At 40.2% G+C, this 25,462-nt stretch overlaps 1 protein-coding gene across 1 annotated transcript in view; it reads left to right on the forward strand.

The window, feature by feature from the left end:
• The window catches only part of PIGN (phosphatidylinositol glycan anchor biosynthesis class N), a 112,522-nt gene that overhangs the window by 43,262 nt on the left and 43,798 nt on the right, over positions 1-25,462 (forward strand). Inside the window, exons 9-14 of the mRNA XM_082479394.1 lie at positions 4,389-4,429; positions 6,369-6,428; positions 7,504-7,596; positions 9,480-9,535; positions 22,853-22,885; positions 24,453-24,531. Coding sequence (XP_082335520.1) covers positions 4,389-4,429; positions 6,369-6,428; positions 7,504-7,596; positions 9,480-9,535; positions 22,853-22,885; positions 24,453-24,531 — 362 coding nt within the window. The remainder of the gene's footprint in view (positions 1-4,388; positions 4,430-6,368; positions 6,429-7,503; positions 7,597-9,479; positions 9,536-22,852; positions 22,886-24,452; positions 24,532-25,462) is intronic.

Below are 25,462 nucleotides of genomic sequence, written 5' to 3' on the forward strand. Positions count from 1 at the left end.
TTCTTGTGGCTGCTGTGGAATTGTAAACAGTCTTTCTCAATGAAAAACTGTGACTCTTTACTGTTATTTTTCCCCTTTGTAATCTATTAAGAAGAGTAAACTTTTAAAAATCATTATTTATAAATGAAGTAATATATATATATATAAATATATAATGTAATAAATACTGGCTTACTGAAATAGCAATGAATTTCTAGAACCATGTATGATTAATCTGTGCAAGCTCTTCTTCTTTCACGTGCCCAATTCTTGTAGCCTGCTCTGTTTCTTAAGATGCCTTGAATCTCCCAGGTTGTTACTCATGATCAATGAGGTAATGACTGTCTGTTTTATTGGATTGTTTGTCAAGCTCCATTAGAGAAGAGAAAACGGGCAAAAATGACTTTGGCCCGGAGGTTTTAACCCTGCCCTGCTCTTGACCAAGATATTTGGTAATGGATAAAACATACAGGGCTACTTGGATATAGCATGCTAACATTTCACACTCTGTGATTAACTGCTGCTGTAAAACTATGATATCTCTAATAAAATTGAAAATTAGTTGTACAGTAAAAAATAGAAAACAGAGTAAAACCAACTGATTTTGGTGTCTGTGATGGCTGATCTGCTAGACTTCTAAGGACACTTGATGTCTCTAAGGGTTGATCTGTAATAGTTGATTTTTATAGCTGTCAGTTTCCTTAATTCTCAGCAGCTTTAGTACAAACCTCAGGGTTTTACTTCAAGTAACGATGAAAACAGTGAGAGCATCTCAAAAAAGATGAGTATTGAGCTGACTTCTGGGGACACAATAGTACACAATAAGGAAAGCTTTTTGGCTGTCATCTGTTAGGAAATGTGTGTTTTCTTAAAGGAGGGAATGTGTCTGCACCCTTCTATGCCTGCTTTGTATTTTCCTTCTGATGGTTTAAAAAAGAGAGAAACAACAAACCAACAACCAGACTAAAAACCAAACACCCCAAAACAAAGATCAGAAACTTCTCCCTTCACTCTGGACTTGCTCAGCAGTTCAAAAGTTGCAGAGCATGTTGTTGATTTGTTTAGACACTATCTTTCCAGGTTCTTAATTGCCGGGGATAATCTCTATTGGAGATTTGAGTCCCTCTGAGTATCTTGGGAGTTTGAATCTCTATTTGAGTAATAAATATCTTCTTAAAAAGCGACTGTTCTCTCAGTGGTAGTACGTTGTAGCTTTTAGTAGGCTATGTAGCTTAAAATAAAGAAAAAATTGTTGAAACAGAACTTGGCACTTTCACAGGTCAATACAGTGCAGCTTCTCCATTAAGTTACAATCCCAGCTATTTTCACAAAGGTTAAATATGAAAGAAAAGATGCTTAAAAGAGGTCTCTTAAAGTTCTTTGAATTTGCCTTTCCTGCACCATCCAAATGCAGCTGAGACTGCATGCAGGAGAGGAGTGTGTTTTCAAGACTGCTGTGTCACTGATGTATGTGGGTGTCCGACTTAGATTTGCAATTGCATGCACCAGTGTTCAAGTCCTTGTGTCTATTGACAGTCCTTCCTAATTTCTCTGAGTTAAGAGCTCACGGAAGGAGCAGAATATTTCTAATGCTGACAAACTTCAATGCAAGCAGGCTGTAGGCAGCTCAGTGAATTGTCTCTCTTCTCATCATTGCCATTGAGGGTCGATACCCCCAAAGGCAATGCCAACAGGCAGGACTTAGTCTGTCCAGAAAGATTAATGTGCTCCTGGATGGCCGGAAGGGCACAGTGTTGATTCTGGGATGACAGCTGCCTTCTTATCAGTCCCTTCACCTGTGCTCTGCCTTCCCTCAAGCCTGGCCATGCGATCATCTTGGAAAGATTTGTGATGGCAGCCCTGTATCCTGTGGGCGATGTGTAGCATTACCGTTTTGGCCCTTGGCTTGACCCTTCTTCAGAAAGAAAGAGAATACAGAGCTGCTCTCCGGCTCCTCAGCGCAGGTCCTGCTGGGTGGCCTTGGGGCACAAGTTCAGGGAATCTTGTAAGTGAAGGCACAGCCTTCTGCAGCAGAAGGATGTGGGATGGTTGTTTTCATCTATACACATCCCTGTTTTGGCAGGGGCTCAGCCTGCTTTGCCATGGCTCAGGGAGCTCAGTGTACCCCTTCACTGTTTTTGCTTCTGTGAGGTTTTACGTGAGATGTCCTTTGGTGCATGTAGCCTCAGCCTCTTCTTGAACCAGTGATTCCCTGCTGTTTCCCCTGGACTCCTTGCATCTGACTGCCCAGTGGGCTGCAGTAAAAGCAGGGCAGGATAAAGAAAAAAAAACTATAAAGCGGGTGAAAAACTTTGCTGAGCACTGCACGGGAAACCTAGACAGTAAACTGGAGTCATAAACCAGCCTGGGCAGCACGTACACCCAAGGCGCATCGCTCCCAGGAGGACAGCCTGGGCTGGCTGGTCTTCAGGTGCATCCTGGTCTTCAGGAGCTCCTAGGCTCAATGTCTTACATAGAGCACCTGGTCCAAGGCAGATGTCTTCAACTCTGTGCCCTTTGGCAATGTCTGAATAGGGGAAGCGGAGATGTAAAAGCTTCTGACAAAGCTAAATGTTTCTCTAGCAGAGCTACAGTTTCTTCCTACTTTGAGCACATTGTAGGCATGTGGACAGTTTTCCAACAGTTTTCATTGGAAAATGTTATTTAAAGGAAGAAAAACAATGCATTTATATAACAGAAATACGGATGCGAGTCTATACCTCTAGAAATATAAACCCATTTCCTTTTCTGGGAAGCAAAAGGAAGCAAACTTATTCATTGTGGTGTGAGTTTAACACAATTTGTGATTAATGCTGGTAATACTTCCCCTGTGTTGCCATGGAAACTTGCTGTAACTGTGTGTCTCGCTGCTGTTAAGGTATGTGGCTGCTCTTCAGGGTGCTCTTGTGACCAAATAACTAGTGGACTTGTACTCAGATCCCTGAAGCTAGCAGTGGTATGAACTAATTGCTGCAAATAAGTTTGGTACGTGCAATACTACAAATGTGGATGTTTCCTGTGTCGCGCTGTTTTCAGCTGAGATGGGTTTGGGTCTGGCACAGACAGGGTGTATGGAAAGGTGGAGAGAGAGAGTGGTATGGTCTAGGATTTGAATGCATGTTTGGAGAAAATAGACCAGACCTTTGAGTGATGGTTTACCTGTATTTTTCATGAAACCTGTTTCTGGTGCATTTAAACTCCTACTTCGTAAACCCAAAGGGTAATTTTGGGTAATGTGGCTGTATAATCAATGGTCTGAGGTTCTAGGCAGACTCCTGCTTCCGTCTGTGCTGTTTCTGCCATGTCATTTTGGCAAAGCAGCGTTAGCAGGGCAGTGAGTGTCCATTTAGCTTTGTGTACTGAGGAAGGTGGCTGTGCCCCTGTTGCCACCATTGTTTGGTTCCCAAGTTGAGGGTAGGTGCCCCCAGTGTCTTTACTGCTGTATTTGACATCTGCTCTAGGTAGGTCTTTGACAGTATTTTAAGTACTGTATCAGCAAGTCTGTTTCAGCCCTTATCGTGTTTCCCTGTGTATCTTCTTTTTTTTAAGGTTGAATAAAAAAAAAAAAAGCCATGTGTTGTCTGTTTTGGGGTTTTTTGGTTGTTGTTTTTTTCCTGCTCATATTATTGCTGTGGGTAGTGGGGTAGCAAATTTAAAAGGAAAAGAAGGCATGGGGGGAAAAAAAAAAAAAACAAAAAACAAAAAACAAACCCTGCTAAACTCTGTTTTTAAATAACTGTCCACCCCCAAAGAAAATGGGTGATTTCCTTTTTATTTCCTTAGAGGCTAATGGAAAGCAGAAAAATACAGTTTTTGAACCAGCTTTTTGTATGATGCGCCACAGCTTTAGGGGCTTGTACATTTGGCTTTGTCTCTGCTTTTGTTGTAGTTGTTCCGATTCCTAAATCGTTGAACTTTTCCCTTGAGCTTGCTATTGGCTGGTATTGCTTATGGCAGACATGAAGTATATTTGTACCACTCTGTGTTAGTATATTGGGGACCTTGGGTTAACCGTTTTATAAAACTATTGAAGAGATTTAAACAGCCCTTCTCCTAAATCTGAGTTTGAATCTTTTAGTTGGCACAGGAGGTAATACATTACTTTCTATACTGTGCTGAAAAAAAAAAACCAACCTTGGACTTTCTTCAACTGATCTGGGTCACAATTGCAGGTAGCAATCTATCCTGATGGATAAAAGAAAATGTGAACTGAAATGAATGCATGTTACTGTGTTTGCCTGTTGAGTTCCATCTGCGACCCCTCTGAGCTAGCATCCTAAAGCCAAATTATAATTTTCTTTAGTAACAACACTTTATGGAAAACAGCAACAAGACATTAAATGTCTACCGAATTATCCCTTTCAAATCTGTGTAGATCAGCTGTTCATGTGCTCTGTTATTTCTTGCAGAATGGAAACTGGAGGACTTGAAGAGACTGGATGTCAATCAGGTATCAAACATACCTAATTTAATTTAAGGGGAAAATTTATAAGCTATTATGCATTTTGTGTGATTTAAACTAATTGATGGAATTTGAATGAATGATCACACTGACATAACATTTCCCTGGAACGTGTTACTTAAATGTTAGAGTTGCAGGAACTGCACCCATACTGAATATAATATGAAAAACTTTAAATTGCTTGTTAACGTGTGTGACAGCTACATACAACTTCTCTTCCTGAAGATACATTATCACACCATTTTTAGTTATGTGATCATATGCCATTGTAGAAAGAGTGCAGTACAATGTGCCAGGTAGTCCTTGAAAACTCAGTGCATTATCTGAAAGTAACTTGAATAGCATCTAACGTGTTTTCAGAGTGGGATTTTTTTTTGCAAACCTTTAGGAGTAACTTGGGTGTTTTCCCTCTACTTTCTACTTTGAAAATGTTCTGGACCTGAGCTCATACCTCCTTGGTATCTCCTGTGAACGTGCCCAGCTAAACACAAAAAAAACATGGTCTGATGACCATTTTCCCCAAGTTTGCGAGCATCTGCTGTATGCTTTTTGCTACACTTAAGTTAGTCATGTGTATGTTTGGTATAGATTTTCAGAGCCATGTATTTCAATGTCTGTATTTTGTCACTTTTTCCAGAAGTTGCTATCGTTATTGAATCAAACCCAATTCTTGCTATACTGTCAAACTGGGTTTTTTTCAACAGGGCCTGTGATTATTGGCCCAGCCATTTAGCAATTTTGACAATTTTGTACTGTAAAGGAAGAAAAAAGGTGGACTACTTAACCCTTGATACTGAATCAGCCAAGCTTTTTCAAATCAGGATGATAATGCATATACTTGTGTGCACCTGAAGCTTGTTTGCTTCTTTCTTCCTATCATCCTATGAAATGCAATATATGAATAACAGACTCCAAACCTACTCTAATGAGGGAAATAAATTCACGCTATGAGGTTGAAGTTGGGAATGTTCTGGATCAGCTGCTTTCAGCAAAGCCCTGGTACAAAATTAGAGATAATTTTTCCTGTCAAGTTTGGCAGAAGTTACGGGAATGTTATTTTGAGACTGTATAGAAGAGATTTGAGAGTCACTCCATTCTGGGTAACGGAGTCCCCAATGGCAGAGCTTTTATACTGTAGTGCGTGTGGGACCATGGGTATAAAGAGGAAACCAGACTTATGCTTACTATTACACTACATGTATATTGTTCTCTAGAAATAATGGTTTGGAGTCTCCTGCACCGTAGATCCGAGGCTGGAGCAGTGCTGGTGGTTTCAGTATAGTTTCTTCAGATTTATGCTGGAAAAACAAAGAATTTTGGTGTATAGTTTTACATCAAAGGAGAATGTAAACCTGGTGATAGCTAGTGTTTATCATCACAAGTAGAAGGTATTGGTAATGTTTTATGAGGAGCCCTAGTGTAGGTTGAGGGGCCTTCCTGAGGGCTGACAGGGACATGAGTAAAAGTGCAGAATCCCCCTCTGATGGGGAGAAGGTGAGTAATTGGCACCATGGAAACTTGGGATGAGGAGTGCTGTGAAAAGCAGTATATTCAGTGTACTGCTTAAAGCTGTAAATATGCAATTAGTTCTTTTGGTGTTATAAATAGTCATAAAAAGTGGTATGCCTCTGAGTGCAGTGAAGGAGGTACTGAATTCGTGTGAATAAATACTGTGGGGTTTTATATTTGCTTTTTAAATTAAATGCATTTTTGAAGCTTTATCGGTAGTGGAGCCTCACATTTTGAATCTAATCGTGCCATGATGACTACTGAAAACAAAAAAGTATTATAAAGGAGTTTTGTGTGTAATAACTTCACAGTATTGTACCATTTACTTTTGCAAATGCAGGTATGTTAAAATTAAACTGAATTTATTAGTTCTAGAAGACGGAACTGTCTTAAAATGGGGATTCTTCTGTTTGCACAGGCTGATATTGCACCGCTGATGGCTTCCCTTATTGGTGTGCCTTTCCCCCTGAATTCCGTGGTAAGAAGTACAAATGTTTTTCCCTATTATAGAGATCTGCTTGCAAAGAAGTTTTGGAGACAACGCTTGAGGTGTGTGAGGGGGAAGGTTATAAATTTTGAAAACTGCTATAAGTTATGGAGACTGCTTTCAGTTTTAGCTTTATATGTATGTCTTCAGTTTGGAGCATAAACTCAATCTTTTTGTATATTGTGTAGTGCTTTCAATTGGAAAGGCAGCTGATCCCTTTATAATCTGCAACTTTATGCTCTTGAGCTACATAAAAGTTTTTTGTTACTTTGTGTTTTAGGGATGGTAAAAATGCAATATGGTTTGAATAGCACTTGATTTTGATCATGAAAGCTGAGCCTGTAAACAAGCTGGTTCCTGCAATTTAATGTTTAATTATTTCTTGTTTAAACGGGTGTACTTTCTTCAGATGGTATCTTGTGCTTCTAATTGAGTGAATAGTGAGTGCCCTCACTGTGAGATAGCTTTTTCTTTGAATTTCCTTCATATATTATTGCATAGTCCAAAGGTCGTCTCATAAATATCTAATTGACAATTAGCATTACATTACTGTGCTTTCATGCTGCTTGTTTCATTTTTAAAACACCTATTTACAGCATATTTTTTGAAATATTTCTTCTGGAGACTCTGCCCTGAATTCGGTCCCCGTCCTGCACTCACTGCTGGTCATGTGAGGAAAGCTGCCCAATATAGGGTGGCACGGGAACTGCTTGCTTTCCCGTCACGGGTACTGGGTGAGTCAGGACCAGGCAAGACTTTGGATGGAAGACTTTTAGGCTTTAAAAAATGGCTTCCGATTAAAGGTTGAGCTTTTATTACTGTATAGTATATATTTTAATAACAACTTCCGTTATTGACCATTTTTGTGTTTCTGTAGGAGTAGGGATATTATGAACGGTCCCTGTAATGTTGTGAAATTATGTAAGAAGAGTGTTTTCAAAGGGGTTACAGTAGTTATTTCAGCAGTAATTTGAAGTATTTTTGCTGCTTGTTTGGACCGCCATTCAGTGAGAAATTTCTGTTACTTCATTTAATTTTCATGTATATATGTATTTTTCTTCTCCAGGGAACTCTGCCTCTTGAATATCTGAACAATAGTGCTTATTTCAAAGCAGAGAGCATATTTACCAACGCTGTTCAGATTCTTGAGCAATTTAAGGTAACTAAGCATATGGTAAAGAAAAATATTTCTTTAAATACTAGTTGTTGCTGTATGTAAAATAATTATACTAGGACATACGCTGTATATAGCATGCTGTAATTCAAAGAACTAAAATTGAATGTGCATACTGGGTCATGTGGATTGACGAGCTGTGAGCCATATCTGAAGGAGTTTGAAAGACTTTAATAGACACCTTTTTTGTAAGACGGATGAGTAACTTTTTTTCTTGATTCTTAACGTAAATGCTGATGTTTATTGACGTCAATGTAAACCTACATGTACTATGTAGGTAGAATCCGAGTGCTGATACCTGAAAAGGGAAATACTGCCTTTGCAACAGGGGCTGGGAGACAAGGCTCTAAGTCAGGAACAGTATGCAGACAGATCAAAAAGGTAACAGGCACCTGTCCCTTAAAGAAATGAAATTAGTGGCCTAATTAACTTTTAGCTAATGCTGTTGTATCTGTTGTTTTGCTTTGCAAGTGTTCATCTCTGGCTTCTCTATCTTCATTCATCTAATACTGGATATTATCTTATTATGAGAACATGTGGTCCAAACAAAAAGGTTCTGTTTCACTAGATAGTGGAATAACAGTCCCAAATCAAAAAATCACAGTTTTGGCAAGACATAGAAATGGTCTGAGGGGAAGACCATCCTCTCTACAGACAGGAAGCTGAGCCACGCAAGAGCTGTTGCCCTGTCAGGAAATCTGTGTGATGATAGTGGAACGTGGAACTAGCATGAGGTCACCTACAAGAGATTAGCACCTTCTGTCCCTTGAATGCCAGGTTCCCAAATGTAGTTTGTGTGGATACCAGGTTGGCAGTGTCAGCAGCAGTCGCTTCCAAATCTATGGTGGAAAGCTGGCGTGTAGCAGGGGAGGTGACTGGTGGGCTGGACGTGAAGTTGAAGCATGCCGATATAACCTGCACAGTTGGAAGACCTCTGCTCTAAGAATGAAGGAGGTGACTCGGGTCTTTTTCAGTTAAATTGGTGTCTCGGGATTTATTTTAAAAAAAGGAGAAGTTCTGGTCCTCCTTTTCTTTAAGTTTATTTTTATTCTGTTGTTTTGTAGTGCTAAATTACATATTTTCTTCTTGGCTGCCATGTTTCTAGCATTGTTTTGGAAGGATTGTGTGTGAATTTCCTGTGTGTTTCTCTGCTGAAGCAAAAGTAGCACTCTGGCTTAGACATGCCAAGTGGCTTTTTACTTTTCCTGTGATGGGCTGACCTGATCACAGTTTGCACTCCCTGGAGAGGATGTTGCCATGGATGGATAGGTTGAGATGTGCGAGTTGCTACTTCAAGCTGTCAGGTTTTGGGAGCAGTGTGCTAGAAAGTTCCTGTCTGCACTTTACATCGGCAGTCAGGCTGCTGTGGGAGGCTTTAAAGATATTTTGAAGGGTCTTGGGCAAAGTGGCTCTGATGGCATCAGAACCTTCTATTTTTATCCATGCACGGGTTGATTGATCTGATAGCATTGCTTTGGTTACCACAGTGTACTAGTTCCCATCTGGCGTAAATAATACCAGTTTCATTGAGGGAGGCTGTCACTGAAGTCTGATAGCACCTCTAGCCATATCTTCTCTTTATCCTGCAAACTGTACAAGTCCTTCTGTGAAAAGCACTGGCCTGGGGGGTGGTTTATTTTACCTACTTTAGAGCAGGTTTGGGTTTCCAGGAACGCTAGTTCAGCACTTGAAAGAGTTACACATATGAGAATATAACAGCCAGTTTGCTGACAATGTATCAACAGTGTGGTTTCATTCCTTTTCCAAAGTCTTGGAACTCTTCTGTGGTTTTTAGTTTAATGTCTGATACACTTTTTAGTCTTGTTGCAACTTGCATATAATTGTTTAATTATTTTTTTTTTATGCAGGTTAAGATGAGTCAGAAAAAGAAAACTACATTGTCATTTCTGTTCACACCATTCAAGTAAGTGCCTGTAGATACTAGATATATTTTACACGATTGTTTCTTATTAATGTGATATTTCAATGAGATGCAACAACAGAGGAATTCAGTCTCTTCGGTCTTTTTTTAAATGATACTGTATATTAGACTATAAAACTTTGCATTGCAATGAACTGTCTGTGATTAATTTCTATTTAAAAATTCTAGTTAAAAGTAGTTTGTTTTTTTTAAAATCTATTCCTTACATTTAGTCTTCTGTTAAGGGTCTAACCTTTTTGACAATGTATTTATATATAGACTGCATGGTACTTTTTACTGACTTTTGTTCTTTTTTGCTATATTCTTTTAGCATTCCTTGGGAGAGGTGTAAGTCCCTATAGGGTCAGGAAATACAATCTGTTCTTGTTTATATGTATATAAAAGTTGAACTAAGATTTGTTTCTTCTGTGATTTAAATTCTAATGACAAACAAACAAACAAAACACCTTGCATCCAGAAAAGAAGATAAAAATCTTAAGAATTTTTGCTGCCTGGTTTTAGCGTTTCCAGGGCTGTGAAAGAGTCTCTGTAGTGATTTGTCTATCTGCGAGCTCTGTGTTCTAGTGTACGGAGCAGTTACTGACCTGCTCACCCTTCAGCCTTATCCAATTAAAGCTGCTTTTTCCTTTTTCTTTCCACCCTGAAAGGTTTTTGAAAGCTTTGCTACGGGTGCACGTGATACTGTTCAATTCTGCTTTCAGTTTGTGGAATGCTTCAAAAACACTTTGTCACCAAGAGCAGCTGTTTTCCTTTGGGAAGTAAAACTGATGTTAATTAAGATCTCTAAATCATACAAGCGGTAAAAAGTACTTGAGTCTCTTCCTGTGAGGTACATTTAACCACTAAATAAGATTTCTGTCTTTCAGAACAGAGATTTACTGTGTTATTTTATACCACTGGATTCTTCAAATGGGAAGGTTCAAGACAGTCTCTGAGACCCGACAAGTCAATCTTGGGCACATAATGAATGTTTTCGATCAAATTCTGATTAAGAGTGGCAGTTGCGCTACCAAAGAATTTACTAATCCATATAGAAGTAAAATGCCATGTCAATTGTCTTTGATTCTGTGGGGAAGGCTATTAGTTTGATTTCACAGCTCTTGTTTAAATTTTACCTTTCCTCAAGAAATGCATCTAATCCTGTAAAATAGGACATATATTTCTTTATGCTAAATTTATTCTTAAAGGAACTAAGTATTACTGATTGCTTTATGGACTGGTATGTGTTCTGTTTTGTGATATGTTGGATTGTTTTAAGTGGAAATGCTGGAGACATCATCTTGAAAACAGGACTAAAACTTGGTATGAACATGTTGTTACTTTAGCATGGTCCTTTGCAAAAAATAAATAAATTTTACTTTCTTTAGGTATTCCTAAAACTTTTCTGAATCAGAATTTGGGTTAATGGTCCTTTCAGGGAAAGTTTTTTGTATGAGACCAAAACAATTCCTTGAATATGTGATTTATCTCACAGAAGGTACCTATCCTTGCACGTTGTATGGGCAAAGACTTTCTTTGGTCCTGAAGATAATACTGTTTATCTTCACTCTAGGAAAACAGAAAAAGATTCATACCACAGATGGTCACACATTAATGCAAATACTCATCCATGGTGTGCTGTGGGGAGGGAGTTTGGTGAGGTTCTAATTAGTCTTCACAACTCTCCTTGACTTTCAAAACTTGGCCTATGTCTGGGAAGCTACTAAGGGGCCTTGTCCAATCAGATACTAATAGTTGGGATGAAGCAGTTGAACATCAACTTATTTTTAAGTAGACAAGTAACTTGCTGGTGCTCCAGCTTGCAGGAAGTGAAGGAAAACCAGAGGCAATTTTAGACATGACCTGTATACAGATCTGTCCCCTCCTTCATGTGGAGATGACTGTGTTTGAGCAGTGAACACGAGCCTGAGCTTCAGCTGCAGGTCGTGGTCTGATGCAATAGTATAAGGCAAACCTCATCAGTTCTTCAAATTTTGCTAGAACCAGAGTGAGATACAGAGGGGAAGGCATATATGGCCTTCTGCTGGCTTTACTGTGATGCTTTTTTTTGGTGGTTGTGGTGGGTTGACCCTGGCTGGGTGACAGGTGCCCACCAAGCTGCTTTATCCCTCAGCTGGACAGAGGGAGACAAAAATATAACAAAAAGCGCCTGGGTTGAGATAAGGACAGGGAGTTCACTCACCAATTACCGTCACAGGCAAAACAGATTCAACTTGGGGAAATTAGTTTAATTTATTACCAATCGAATCAGAGTAGGGTAGTGAGAAATAAAAACTAAATCTTAGAACACCTTCCCCCCACCTCTCCCTTCTTCCCAGGCTCAACTTCATTCCTGATTTTCTCTACCTCCTGCCTGCCGCCCTCCTCCGGCCCCAGAGCTGTGCAAGGGGACAGGGAATGGGGGTTATGGTCAGTTCATCACACATTGTTTCTGCTGCTCCTTCCTCCTCAAGGTGAGGACTCCTCACACTCTTTCCCTGCTCCAGCGTGGGGTCCCTCCCATGGGAGACAGTTCTCCTTGAATTTCTTCAATGTGGGTCCCTTCCATGGGCTGCGGTTCTTCACAAACTGTTCCAGTGTGGGTCCCTTCCAAGGGGTGCAGTCCTTCAGGAACAGACTGCTCCAGCATGGGTCCCCCACGGGGTCACAAGTCCTGCCAGCAAACCTGCTCCAATGGGGGCTCCTCTCTCCACAGGTCCTGCCAGGAGCCTGTTCCAATGCAAGCTTCCCATGGGCTCACAGCCTCCTTCAGGCATACACCTGCTCTGGCATGGTGTCCTCCATAGGCTGCAGGTGGATATCTGCTCCACTGTTAACCTCCGTGGGCTGCAGGGGGACAGCCCGCCTCACCATGGTCTTCACCACAGGCTGCAGGGGAATCTCTGCTCCATTGCCTAGAGCACCTCCTACCCCTTCTTCTTCACTGACCTTGGTGTCTGCAGAGTTGTTGCTCTGACATGTTCTCAGTCCTCTCTCCCCTGCTGTTCCACAGGGTTTTTTTTTCCCCCTTCTTAAATATGTTATCACAGAGGTGCTACCACCGCCTTGGGCCAGTGGCGGGTCCATCTTGGAGCCAGGTGGCATTAGCTCTATCGGACATGGAGGAAGCTTCCAGTAGCTTCTCACAGAAGCTGCCCCTGTAGCCCCTGCCTGTAGCTACTGAATCCCTGCCACGCAAACCCAATGCAGTGGTAAATAAAAGGGTATAGAAGGGTACAGTTACTCTGCCTTTTTCAGGAGAAGTTAAAAAGTCGAAGTTGGGGATAGCTTTCTCCTGTGTCTGGAGCAAGAGACCTCATGGTATACTGTGCTGCCTTTCAGAGTGATTGGTGATGGTATGGACATTGTATTTCTACACAGCTATACACTATTTGGACTCGTCAGCTCGGGCTCAATGGCAGCTTTGCCTGCTAATTTGTTTTAATCTGTGGCTGGCCTTGTCCACTGCTACAGCAGAGCACGGTTCTCTGCTGTGGTTTTGCTAGCACTACTGTTCTTTCATTAAGACAAAAATAGCTTCTTCCACCACTGTTCATTGATTTGCATTGTTGTACAAAGGAGTTATATCCTTTTTTTTTTAATCCTTCTGCTGCCCGAAATCTGTAACATGAAGCTCAAAGTGTGTACACCAGCATAATGCCTTATTCCTTCCTAGTCTATTGGAGGTTAGTGAAGCATAGTTCATGTCTGAAGTGCTTTGAGAGCAACAAGTTATGTAGAAATTGAAAATGTGAATGATCTGTTTTGGAATATTACAGATTTTATTTATATTTCAGCATCTTGATAACCTGAAAATGAACAAAGATATCACTAAGAACTGCCTTTCCTAAATTATTTGAATTAAATTATGTAATTGAATAAAGTTTATATAACAGAAATGTAGATATGAGTTCCAGGAGAAATCTGAATCTAAAATTTCAGATTGAGATGTTCTGGTTTGGAAGAAGTTAATATAATTACTATTGAAGATCTATTTATCTAAGAGGGAGAATATGTTCACAAGTAACGTGTTCTGTAGAAACTACAACTTAATTTTTCAGCCAGAAATAGCACAAAAAAATTTGTTTTAATATTCTGTGGGGAAAATCCTGGTTTTTACCTTGAATTTCAAGTGTTTTATTACCAAGACTAGAAAACGATTCATGAACTTCAGATGCAATGACTTAAAAACTAGTGTTTGAGTTGGATGTTGAATATATTGCACCAAAAGCATTAAGCTAGTTCGTATATATATATATATATATATATATAAAAAGCCTATTTTCCCTCCTTATTTACACAGTGTTGGCAACAGAGAAAGTTTCTTGAATTGGTATAAGACTTCTGATTTCCACAGGGAATCTCACACCTAGTAGAAACATGGCTGGCACAGTGGACAGGGAATGAAGGAGGTCATTAGACATGTGCCCTTTCCTGCTTGGATCTAAATGGCACCTCTCTCTGAAATCCACCTGTCAGGTGTATAATGATGAGGAGGATGGAACTGATCATTGTGTTGTGTGATAGAAACTTCAATAGAATCTACTTGACCAGGTTTAAGGCAGGTTAGAATTTGGATAGCTGTATCTATTAATAAGGCCGTCTCTGGCTGCCAGTAATGCCATTTTCATTTTGTCAAAGCGCTTTCATCAAGGAACAAGTCTGTGTAAAAGCCTATCTTGAGGCTACCTGTGAAACTGTCGAGCATACGTTTCAGCTAGAGCTCAGCTGCAAGTGTCTGCAAGGCAAGGTGCACAGCCTGCTTCCAGGGGAATGAACGCGCAAGAGCAGAACAGTGTCCCTTGTTGATATTGCATACTTGCTTAGAATGCTTATCTGCATTTCCAGTTGGATACCTGAAGGGATTTACTGTCTGAAATTAGTTTCTTTCCCACTTTCTTCCACTCCCTACCTTTTTTTTCCCAGCTATGAAAGTCCTGTTTTCAAAAATTACTTGCTTAGCAAAATCGGAGGCTTTTCTTATGAGGATTCTGGGACATAGGCACAATGCTTTGACCTTTCTGTGTAAGAAAAGCGGGTACCAAGATGCCAGATGCTTTGGAGGAAGAGCGAGGACAAACCTGAAGATTGCTGACAAAAGAAAACTGATGTCCAGGATAGTAAACTATCTTATTAGCTTTCTGACCATTTGATGTACCTTAAGGCAACAGCTGAGCTGGCGCAGTCCAAAGAGGAGTGTGTCAATGGGCCAGGTGCTAGTGTTGCAAAAGCGTTCCCAAAGCTGGCATCTCTGGGCTGTCAAAGTAATCCTACAAGGAGTAGCAGTAGGACAGTGTAGTGAGGTGAGTAGATGGGACATCAGTGTTGCACTAAAATCCTCTTAAACAATGCAATTTGATTATCCCAACAGGTACGAGAGATTTAAGATATTAAATTACACACAAGCACAGGAGTCCTTTTCTGTATGCCTGGTGTATTCAGTGCTTTCTGGGAAGACTGTACTTCCAGTTGCTCAGGTTCTGGTGCCTCACAGTAAGACAGCAGGAGCAGCAGCAGGTGGTTTAAGAACCACTACATTAAAACAAACAAACAAACAAATGCACACCACAAAAAACCAAAAACCAACCAACCAAAAAACAAACAAGAGATGAGGACATGAATTATAATCAGTGTTTGCTTTCCACTAGCTGTGCTTTTTTGTTGAATGTATTGAAGTTTATATCAATAAAGGTTTTTTTAGCAGGAGACAGCTTATGTATCATTTAAAGTTAACTTTGTCTTGTCATATTGGAAAAATCCCATACCATCTTGACCCGGCATTTTTAAAGTAACTTAATCATTTGAATAATACACTTTAATCATCCCAAATACTTACTTTTGTGTGTATAATCAAGTTATAACTTGCACAGTTATATAGAAAATCACTTCACTTTTAATGTGCAGTGTACAGTTATTAAATAGAAATTTGCTTCTCCCTCACCGTGTGAAAATATAACTTTCCCCTTCCTCTACCCTCTAATATGATTTGACATATAACTCCCTTAAACATTTGCATGGATTTAATGCAAGGAAGTATCAATCATGTAGACTGAGTCTTTCCACATAATTATGCATCATGTATTTGTCATAGCGATAGAAAAGAAAATAGCTCTTTCATAATGTAGAGTGTCTTTGAAGATGTACAGCAACTTCAAAGAAATGGCATATGCACAAATACCTCTCATTTCTTCCTTTTGCTGATCACTGGAGATACAGCACTACATTGTTCCCTCTGTCTGATGGCCTTTCAAAACTTAAATAATAGATACTTCCGCAAAATTGACATTTGGAGCAAAGTGAAACAAGTGATTTCTCCTCCACCATTAAATGGGACAGGGTCTCTTAAGATGTCAATAAACATAGTACATCCTTTGAAGCATCCTATTCTTGTTTTGTTTAAATAAATGGTAGTATGTGAGATATTTGTGATACAAGTGATAATGCATTGCAAGAGCAAACATTAAAGATTGAATGTCAGGAGGAAAGGGTGAAGCTGTTGCAGTAGGGAAGGATATTTCTAACTGATTACTCTCCCTGTCCATTTGTCTGAATACTTTGTGTCTCCAGAGTAACCTTGATTTAGCAGAGGCACTGATTTATCTGGGAAGACATTTCATCCCCTTTTATCCTGTGGTCAAGAATGAGGGACTGCAGCTTCTCTCGATTTCTAGTGAACCCTAGAAAGGCAGCCAGCTTTTTCCGTTGTCCACTCTGTCCCCATGGTGTTACCAGGTGGGAATCTAGGCGTCAGCCTGCTTCTGGAGCAGCTGGTACAAGCAGACCAGTATGGGCACCTTTAGCCCATTGGTGTCTGGGATGCTGACTGGTAGCCCTCTCCCCTCCACCCTTGGCTTTAGGAATCTGCATATATACACGTGAACAAAAAATAGAAATGCAGTGCTGTAGAAACAAAAGTGCTCAAATGGAAATAATGGCTTCATATTATTTGAAAAAAAAAAAAAAAAAACAAACCAAACCAAAAACGACAAAACAAACTGCTTGAATAGTAGATGTGTTATCTCTTTAGGGAGAAATCAATGCCTCTGCTATAAAATGCATGTTCTTTGGCAAAAATGTCAGCTTCTATTTCACTGAATGGGCTGTGTCTGAAGCACTCTGTTAAATGCTGCTCAGGGAGGATGCAATCCTCTTAGAAGACAGGCATCCTGCTGGTCTTGGGTTTCAGCAGCACACTCAGGAGCTTTTAGTTTGTACATGAAAAGCTTACTGGCAACGGCTTCTGTGCAGTAGGACCAGGCATAATTGGATTTACTATCAAGTAGGAAGTTGGTAAGGCCTTTAGAAGAAGCTAAGAGGCTAATGTATAAGATAAAATGTCACAAGATTTATGTGTATGTCTCTGTTTCCTTGCATAAATCCCTTTGGCCTTTCCGTGGAACTTGTGAGGCTTCTTGCAATGAGGGTGAGGGAGGGTGTGCAGGCAGGTGGTGGGATGGGATGGGCAGAAGATGTTCTGCATTGGGGCGTGAGGCAAGAGAGACAGTGCAGGGCTCTTTTTGGTTCTACGTAAGAAAGGCGTGATAACAAATAGCTTAATAAAGTAACTGTTTTAATAAGATAAAATAAAAAGAATAATACAGATAGCGAGTGAATCTTGTGTTTCTTCAGATGCTGCATGCATCTGGATACCCTGCATTTGTGCAGCATCATATAGAGCGTGGATGGGTTTTCCCATGGTGCTGCACAGATCCTGTCTTGGAGAGGTTCCCCTTTTTTGGTGATTGAAGCTATTATATGATTGGTGGGGTTTTTTTTGCAAGAAATCGACTCTAGTAATTGTTTCTACTGTCAAACAGAATGGAGGTTCACATGAGAACTTCCTGCTGCACTTGTAGATAAATATGAGGGCAAGCAGGCAGTGTGATTGATCACCAGGACGGAGTGGGAGCTGCCTGCAGTGCCCTCGGTTACTACAAGCTTGCTGGGTTTGTCCTGCAGCCAAAGATTTGTTCGTCACAGCCTGAAGCCACACTGGACAGGCAGCACAGACCTGGGCTGACTCAGGTGAACTGTTCATTATGTGGATTGCTGGCTCCATGATGTACGATGGTCTCCTGGTCAGGATCAGTATGGGGGGCATGTTTTGGATATCCAGTGGGCCCCGCTGTTAGGTACCTATCCAAACACAGCACATTCTGCCTGGTCCAGCTGCAACTGGTTGGGAAATGGTTGCTACAGTTTAGGTTTGGCGTGTAGGATCATGGGGCAGAATCATAGAATTGTCTCAGTTGGAAAGGACCTTTGAGACCATCTAGTCCAACCAAGAGGACCTGTTGCCCGACGCTGCATGTCCACAGTACTGCAGATATGTAGATACAGCTCGTTGTGTGGCATAAATCATCATACATTTTGTAGAAGTGAGGGCTGACATGCCACATAGGTAGGGCCTTGTTATTTAGAGTCTGCACGTGTCCCCTGCAGTACTGAAATAGCGGAGACTTTAAAAATGCTGCATTTCCTTTCCTTCAAAGATCTTAGTCTCCCTTGTTAAGCCCTTTCCCTTTTCAAGGCTGCTGCACCATGTCCTGCTGGTTCTTCAGGCGAATCCCCTGCCCCTGCTTGATCCCTGCATCCAGCTTCTCTGTTCCTCTGTGAGCGGGACAGAGGGAGCGCTTCAGAGCGTGGCCTCCTCCCTGCTGGCCTCTGGTTGTCCCCAGCTCTTTCCATAGTAGTTTGCATGCAAAATCCGCTGTGTGTAGCCCAGTTATCTTAATTGTTTCTCTCTGTTCAGTGAATTGGCAGCTGGCAGTTAGCTTGCCCGCTCCTTTTTCTCTCATCTCTGCTATCTAAAGGATTTACATAAATATCCTAAGGCACTTTGCTGTTGAATATGCGAATGTGCTGCATCGGGGACGCTGATTTGTGGAAATTAAAAGGCTATTTTAATTCCTAGGACTTGACAGTCCAGGATTAGACCATTAGCAGTCAGACCACTTCCTGCGATTTCACTGATGTCCCGCTGTTTCCTCCTTTACTGTTTGTAAATCTGAATACAAAAGCATGCTGGTCTACTGATTGATAGGTTTTTGCACTGTGTGAGTAAAGATGCTTTTTTGCTATCTTTTGCCTGTGGAAGTGTGTGTCCCCTCCCTTCGTTTCATTATGGTTTAAAGAACAAAAACCTCGGAACTTAAAACAGGACCCTCTTACTGACTTTCTTTTGGAGTGCCTGATGCATGCAGCAGTGCTTTTTAATGCTTCTTAAAAGAAAAAATGTTGCAAAGATAACCAGGTACAACCCTACAGCTAGACTGGCTGATTTACAATCTAACACGGTATTCAGAAAACCCAGAAACACAAAAACCTACTTGAAATTTAGATGCTCCAAGACTGAAACTCGTGACAGTGGAACAGCAGGAGGAAAGAGAGTAGATCAAGTCGGGAGAGAGAATATTGGGGATCCTGGGCTTTTAGTGCAGGTTTATGTGGAGTACCTTTTCTTTAAAAAAGCACAGCATTAGCACACTAAAAACATTGCTGTAGTTTTTTTAATCGGTAAGCGCCGTGCATCTTGCTTCAAAATGACGGAAATCAAGTTTCGTAGGACTTGTTGTTATAGTAGCTTACCTGAAAATGTTTTAGTAAAATTAAAATTCAGGCCATCGAAACAGATTAAGGATCACTGAGTTACCCACCACGTCGTTTAATCTTTGCAACTTCACTCTTTGATCAAGACTAAAACATATGCAAAGGACTGTTTCTATGTCTCATAATGTTTGCTTTCAGTCTGTCTTTGGCAGATACAGTAAAACAATTCTTTCTTTGGAGTAGGCACATCTAAAGAACTGGACTTGAACACATTTTGAAAATGGAAAAAATCAGCTTCTGGCTATTGAAATTCATGTAAACATGTAATTTGATAAAGTCCATAGAACTGTAACAGACTTTTTTTCCTGATCATTGCCCCTAGTAGCATCATGTACTCTGTACTGCACAGCAACTTCAACAGAAAGTAAACATCATGGTTCCAGACTTTAATTTTTGAAATACTTACTTGATCAATTTTTCCACACTTTGCTGTATGAACTCATGACTTTGCATTCACTTTCTTTCTGATGATTCTCTGGTCTTGATGGAGAAGTGGGAAGGTTTTATATTGTGCATTTCATTCTGCTCCTACAAGGCTGTGCACCATACCTTCAAAAGAAATCATAGAACAATAAAGCTAGGCTAGTTTGTGACACTCTATCATTGGTACGAAGTCTCCGAGCTCATGGGTTGCCAACGGGTAAATTTGATGTGGAGCAGGCAAAAGCATGCAATCATGTTTCTGCTGAATTAACAGTATTTAATGCAAGATCTGTGTCTCTACTTTCCTGTTACCCATCTGATGCTTTCTGAGGTTGTCTCGTGTGTGGTGGGAATGTTTGAAGGCAGCTGACATGGGAGATGGACTTTGTGCAGCCTGTTGCCACGCCAAAAAAGGCTTTGAAAAAATGTTGTTTGATTACTTGCATAAAACTTTTGAATAGCAGCCCTGCAAAAACATCAGGCCAGTCTTACCTCTGCACTGTCAAGATGCCGTTTTGCCAGCAGCAGTGATGTGGATCAAAGCAGTAATAGTGGGTCTTATAAGTACTGTTTCAGCTGATGACAGAATTGGTGGACTGGAAGCAACCTTTCCTCCTTAGTATGGCCCTCTCACAGAGGGACGGGGTGGCAAACAGACTTTGAACGTATTCAGCTGCTTCTGTTGGTGGCAGTGTTCTCCCGTGGTTAGAGCAGAAAGGCACTGGTGCCTGCCCCCCTCAGTGCCCAAGTGGTGGGAGGACAGGGGTGGGCGGCAGAGGCCTGGGCTGCTTGGTGAGATGGTGCCAGTGAAAGAGCTTCACGGGGAGAGGGGAAACATTAACCTGGGGGATTTGTTGCAAGTTGCCAAGATGCCAGGGGTCTTCTTTTCTGGAGAAAAGAACAAGAACCTGTGGCTGCTCAGCCTTTTGCCAGAAGAGGATGCTGGAGTTGTTTGGACATGGCAGTCTGATGCCTCTTTCCTTGCCAACCATTTTGAGGTTAGAAATAGCAAAGCAAATAAGGAGTTCTGCCTTACGTGGTGTTCAAGAGAAGGAGACCCGTACAAAATCCTAGCAGGCTTTATTCAGATGGCCTTGCCCGGCCTTGTTGGAGCTATCATGGGGTTTAAGGGGTGTATATCCTTATCCTCTAGCTTTCCCAGGTTTGAATGAACAGGAGGAGTTAGTCTTTTTCTCCCTATCCCCCAACAGCTAGTATGAAAAGTCAGAAGACTGAAGTCTGCTGAGCAGCTACTGCTGATTGCTGCTGGTGATGGATGTGGGTCAGAGAAATGTGATCACTATGTCTTCCGCAAATCTTGCTGCTCTCTGAGGGTTGTGGGATGCACAGTTTTGGTTGGTTGGTGGTTGTTTTTTTTTCTAGGGGAGAGTGTGAAAAGGCAATGGTAGGAGGAGGTAGATGTGCATGAGCTGACAATAGTCACGTACGTGGAGGTTATGTTGAAGAGATTATTGAGTCTTCCTGCTAGAAATTAAGTTCCCAAGCATGAGTAGTCTATCAGTTTTACATACAGGGATGTGTGTGTGGAGTGAAGCAGCTGAAATAAATTTGTTTTCATCTGATCGTGAGCTAGGCAAAGATCTCAGCTTTTCTCTTTGTATGTTGCATCTGCAGGTCTGTGATGCTTCCTTGACTTTCATTATTAAATCTGCAGCATTTTAAGTGTTAAACTACTGTAGATCGTAAAGGGTTACATTTTTATAGTTGAATTCTGGAAAATTTACTGTACAATAAAATAACTATAAATCACTACCCAAATAACCATGCATAATAAAATTAACAAACTAGCAGTGGTGGATACAGATGTATTTGCAAGACATCTTCTGTTCCAAGATTATTTCATAATTTGACTGCAGCATGCTACCTGTGTCGTTGGGAATGGTAATTTCTGCAGTGTGATGATAAACAAGAGTCATTGGCCAAAGGGAGGTCCCCTTGACATTGCTATGGTGAACATACTTCATCACAGTCTTGTTGTTAGTGCTGTCAGATAGCTTATATGAAGCATGAATGGTGTGTTGGAAAGATTAATTTTGTCAGGTATACTTATGACAAGGGTAGCTAACATCTCAGAAGAGATAGTTTACAAGTACTTGCACAGTCAGCCCAATTGTTTTGTTTCATAATTAATTATGTTTATTCATGGATGAAGCTGTGATTTCTGTCTGGAGCTAGAAAGTTCATCTCTGATAGCCATCACGAAAAACAAAATTCTGCTTCTAGAACCACCATGGTTTCCTGTGAAGAGTGTAATCTTAAGTCTTTAGAGTTCTAATGATACTGTGTGAAACCTCAGAGTACTACACTTTACAGTGAATGTGTTTTGCGGTACTTTCAAGACAAGAATCAGAGGACAGAGTTGAGTCCACTGACTGAATTCTCTTTGTGTGTGTTTGTTAATTAGTAGGACAGGCATTTTTGTGTTACAGAAAAAGACCTTTGATTTTACTAGTCAAGACTAGTCATCTTGCCTTTCGTAACGTGTTTTGGTGATGGGTAGCTGGGAGGAGCACATACATACATAACTTAATTTTCTTTATAGAGTTCAGAATCTTTCTACTAATGATCAATAAGTTCACTTCGTTACTATTAATTTAACTGTTGCATGGATATGTGCATTAAGTGACCTTGAGAATACACTGGCATTCTAGTAGTGCCTCTGGCACATTGCATACTAAAACACAGGGAAACAACTCTTGATCTTACAGTATTTGTCTCGTATTCAAAACCTTTTACATAGTTTGAGTTAAAATTAACTGGTACAGTTCACACTTGAACTTCTCAGATTTAAATTTTCTTTGTTGTTTTGTTGTTTGATGGTGAGCTATATCCATTCTTTAACCGAGAGATAATCAGCACATTTGGCAACTCTTCTTTTTAGTCTGATGTGAGATGCAAAATTTTTCTAATAATTTCTTTGAGCTTTTGCTTAATATGGAGGCAAAATACATCTAAGATGACGATCATACCCTCCATTGAGGGTGAAACTTGCATTTTGATACGGTTAAGGATACAAACAGTCCTTAATTTCTGGTGGAATTCATAAACTCTACAACAACAATCTATAGACAGTTGTAAATTCAGCATCTTGAAAAGCATGCATATGAAAGTAAGGTAGGGTGTGTGGTATGATGTTAGCTATTGAAAATTAACAATGAACATGGTAATGGTAACCCCATTTGACAAAATAATTGCTTTCTGCATCTGACTTACTGAAGCTTTACTGCTTAAAAATCCCACTTATTTTGTTACACCATCCATGTACAGAGATCCCAGGTGCTGTCACCCAAGAAGGAATAGGTAAAGACTATTGTTCATTAATAATAAAATGATTTGTTGAGAATAAAAAGATAATTAAAGGGTTTATAGCTAAATGACTTAAGGTACAAAGTGAAAGGTAAAAATAACGCTTTTTTACCATATTAAAAATGTGCATTGAATATGAAAGGATAAAATCCACAGAAAATAGTGTCTGTAAAACAATAAAAATAAAACAGTGAACATAGGAACATCTTGGATGGAGTTAAGTCCTAAATAACGCTCCTTAATATTTATTCCAGATTTTCTGAAATCCTTACCTAAAAGCTAAGATACATTTTTTCCTCCTATTGGTCTCCACACATGGTGAAAACTCCCACCAAAGCTGTAAGGTTGACTTTCATAGGGATGTGTCATGAAGGTGCAGCAACAACCAACATGTCTCTGCTATTTTTCAGCTCCATTTTCTAAAATACTCTGTTCTTGCCACAAAGTTAAAGTGATCAAACAACATCACCTTGTCATCATCTTTTCCTCCCTTCTTCCTTTTCCACAGGACCTCTTTTTTCCTACATCTTTATACATACCATCCTTTGATTCTTTTTCTAGATTGAAAAGTCAAACATTTTTAACAGAGTTATTTCATTTACTCTTCTCAAAAGTAAGATACATTGCTGCTGCTATTATCCAATAGGTTTTAGAAAACTCTTGCACAATACTGCTGTGCTCTGAGATCAACGAAACAGTATCAAAATATACTAGGATGTTATTAGTAATAAAAATTCAGATTGTTCAGGCACAGAATCCTTTTAATATATTTCAGAGCTCACAAGATTATATGTATGAATTGTTGATGATGTCTCAAATGCTTCTGGGTGACAAGAAGTGGTTCCCAAGTGTTTGACTTGGGGAAAAAATGGTACAGGAAAAATGACTTCTTCCCTCTTCATTTGGTGGAGGTTGGTTGACTGGCTTGTTTCTCCATGTTGCTACTTTCTGTAAGGGAAGAACTTTAGTAATTATTTAGGTTGATGACCAAATTCATTAAAATCAAAGAGGTTTTTATCACTGACCTCAGTGCAGCCAGGTAACCGTGTTGTCTCCTGCTTTGCTTTGGGGACTCTGCTGACAGCTCCCTGTGTAACAGAAGAGAACCTCTTGTTTTTCAAAGAGAAGATTATTAGGCAACATCTGCTGCTAGTGTGGAACTTGAACAATTTATCCTATGCTGACAGGCTTATGAACCACCTATAAAATCATTTAAATTGCTTAATTCTTGTATGGGCAGTGCTTCTCGTCCAGAGCAATGGTCAATAATAATGCACAAGGGAGATAATTTTCAGCAGTATTAGATGGGAACACCTACAGAAAAGAAATATCTCTTAATGCAAGAATTTGGGGATAAGTTAGCACCAGTATTGACACAAGCATGAAGATGAATATAGAGGAATGGATTAGTTTCAATTACGCAATTACCTCTAATGAAGCTCAGAATATTTTGGTGTGTTTCATTCCAGAGTAATTTTTTTATTACAAAGTTAGTTTTTTCTGCCTCTCCCTCTGCTTATGAAAAGAAGTAACGTTAATATCTCTTTATATTTTTGTACAGACCACTTTCTGATTCTGAACAGATCAACTTTTTAAAGAAAACAAGACTATATATTCAGCAGCAGAAGTACGATGAAGCGGTAAGTCCGGTTTTGCTATATGCCTTCTAGAAACTTTTTACAGGGACTTCTATTGTATATAAATATTTAGATCTGTTTAACTTGTAATGAAACTAGGAAATAAAACTTTTTTCCTTCCTTATGATGCACATCTCACTTATTAGCAGGTTTTCTTTTTGTTTCCTAATAGGACTACTTGGCTGTCACGCATTTACTTACAGGAGACATTTTACACTTTTCAGCAGTAGAACATGCGAGTTTGTGGTGTTGGTTGCATATAACTTTTACCCCTTGTTCAATTGAGTGCCCTATGTGTTCAAGTTCACTCTTGATCACTAAGACATCAGGCTTGTGCCTGTGCCCTGGTTGTCCTTAGCTTCCTGTCACAGCACAGAAAGGTCAGTGCATTACCAGCTGCCAGGGTATAGATGATTCTTTGCCTCCTCAACCCTACAGCTCTTCGCATTGCAAATATGCGTTTGTTATTGTACCCTCAGGAATGACGTAATTTTGGGTGAGTTTGCCCATTGGCAGACTTGTGAGCTCTTCGGTAGTTGACATACTTTTTTCTGTTGATTGTTGCTGTTAAGTCCCAAGTGGATACCTGGACACACAAAGAAGCATCGTCATGCACGCTCAACTTCTTATTATAGTCTTCCTTACAGATCTTCTAATCACCAGAGAATCCCTGGTGACCACAAATTACACAGCTGAGCTTCCTATCTTTGCGTAGATCACAGGGGTCAGCACACCTCTGTGTAAGGAATGACACTCACGGAGGGGAAAAAGCACTGTCTTTAATAGGGTGTCTCCCCAGTGGAGGTACTGAGTAGGGGGACCTGTGATTAGATTGGATACAACCCTTCTGGTATCCAAATGATTTGCATCCTGAGAGCCCCAAGCAGCTGCTTTGTGAATGAAACTGGGGCTCCAGTTCTGTCTCTGAATTCAC

Source organism: Vanellus vanellus (assembly GCF_965231255.1).
Source record: "Vanellus vanellus genome assembly, chromosome: 2".
Classification (NCBI taxonomy): Eukaryota; Metazoa; Chordata; class Aves; order Charadriiformes; family Charadriidae; genus Vanellus; species Vanellus vanellus.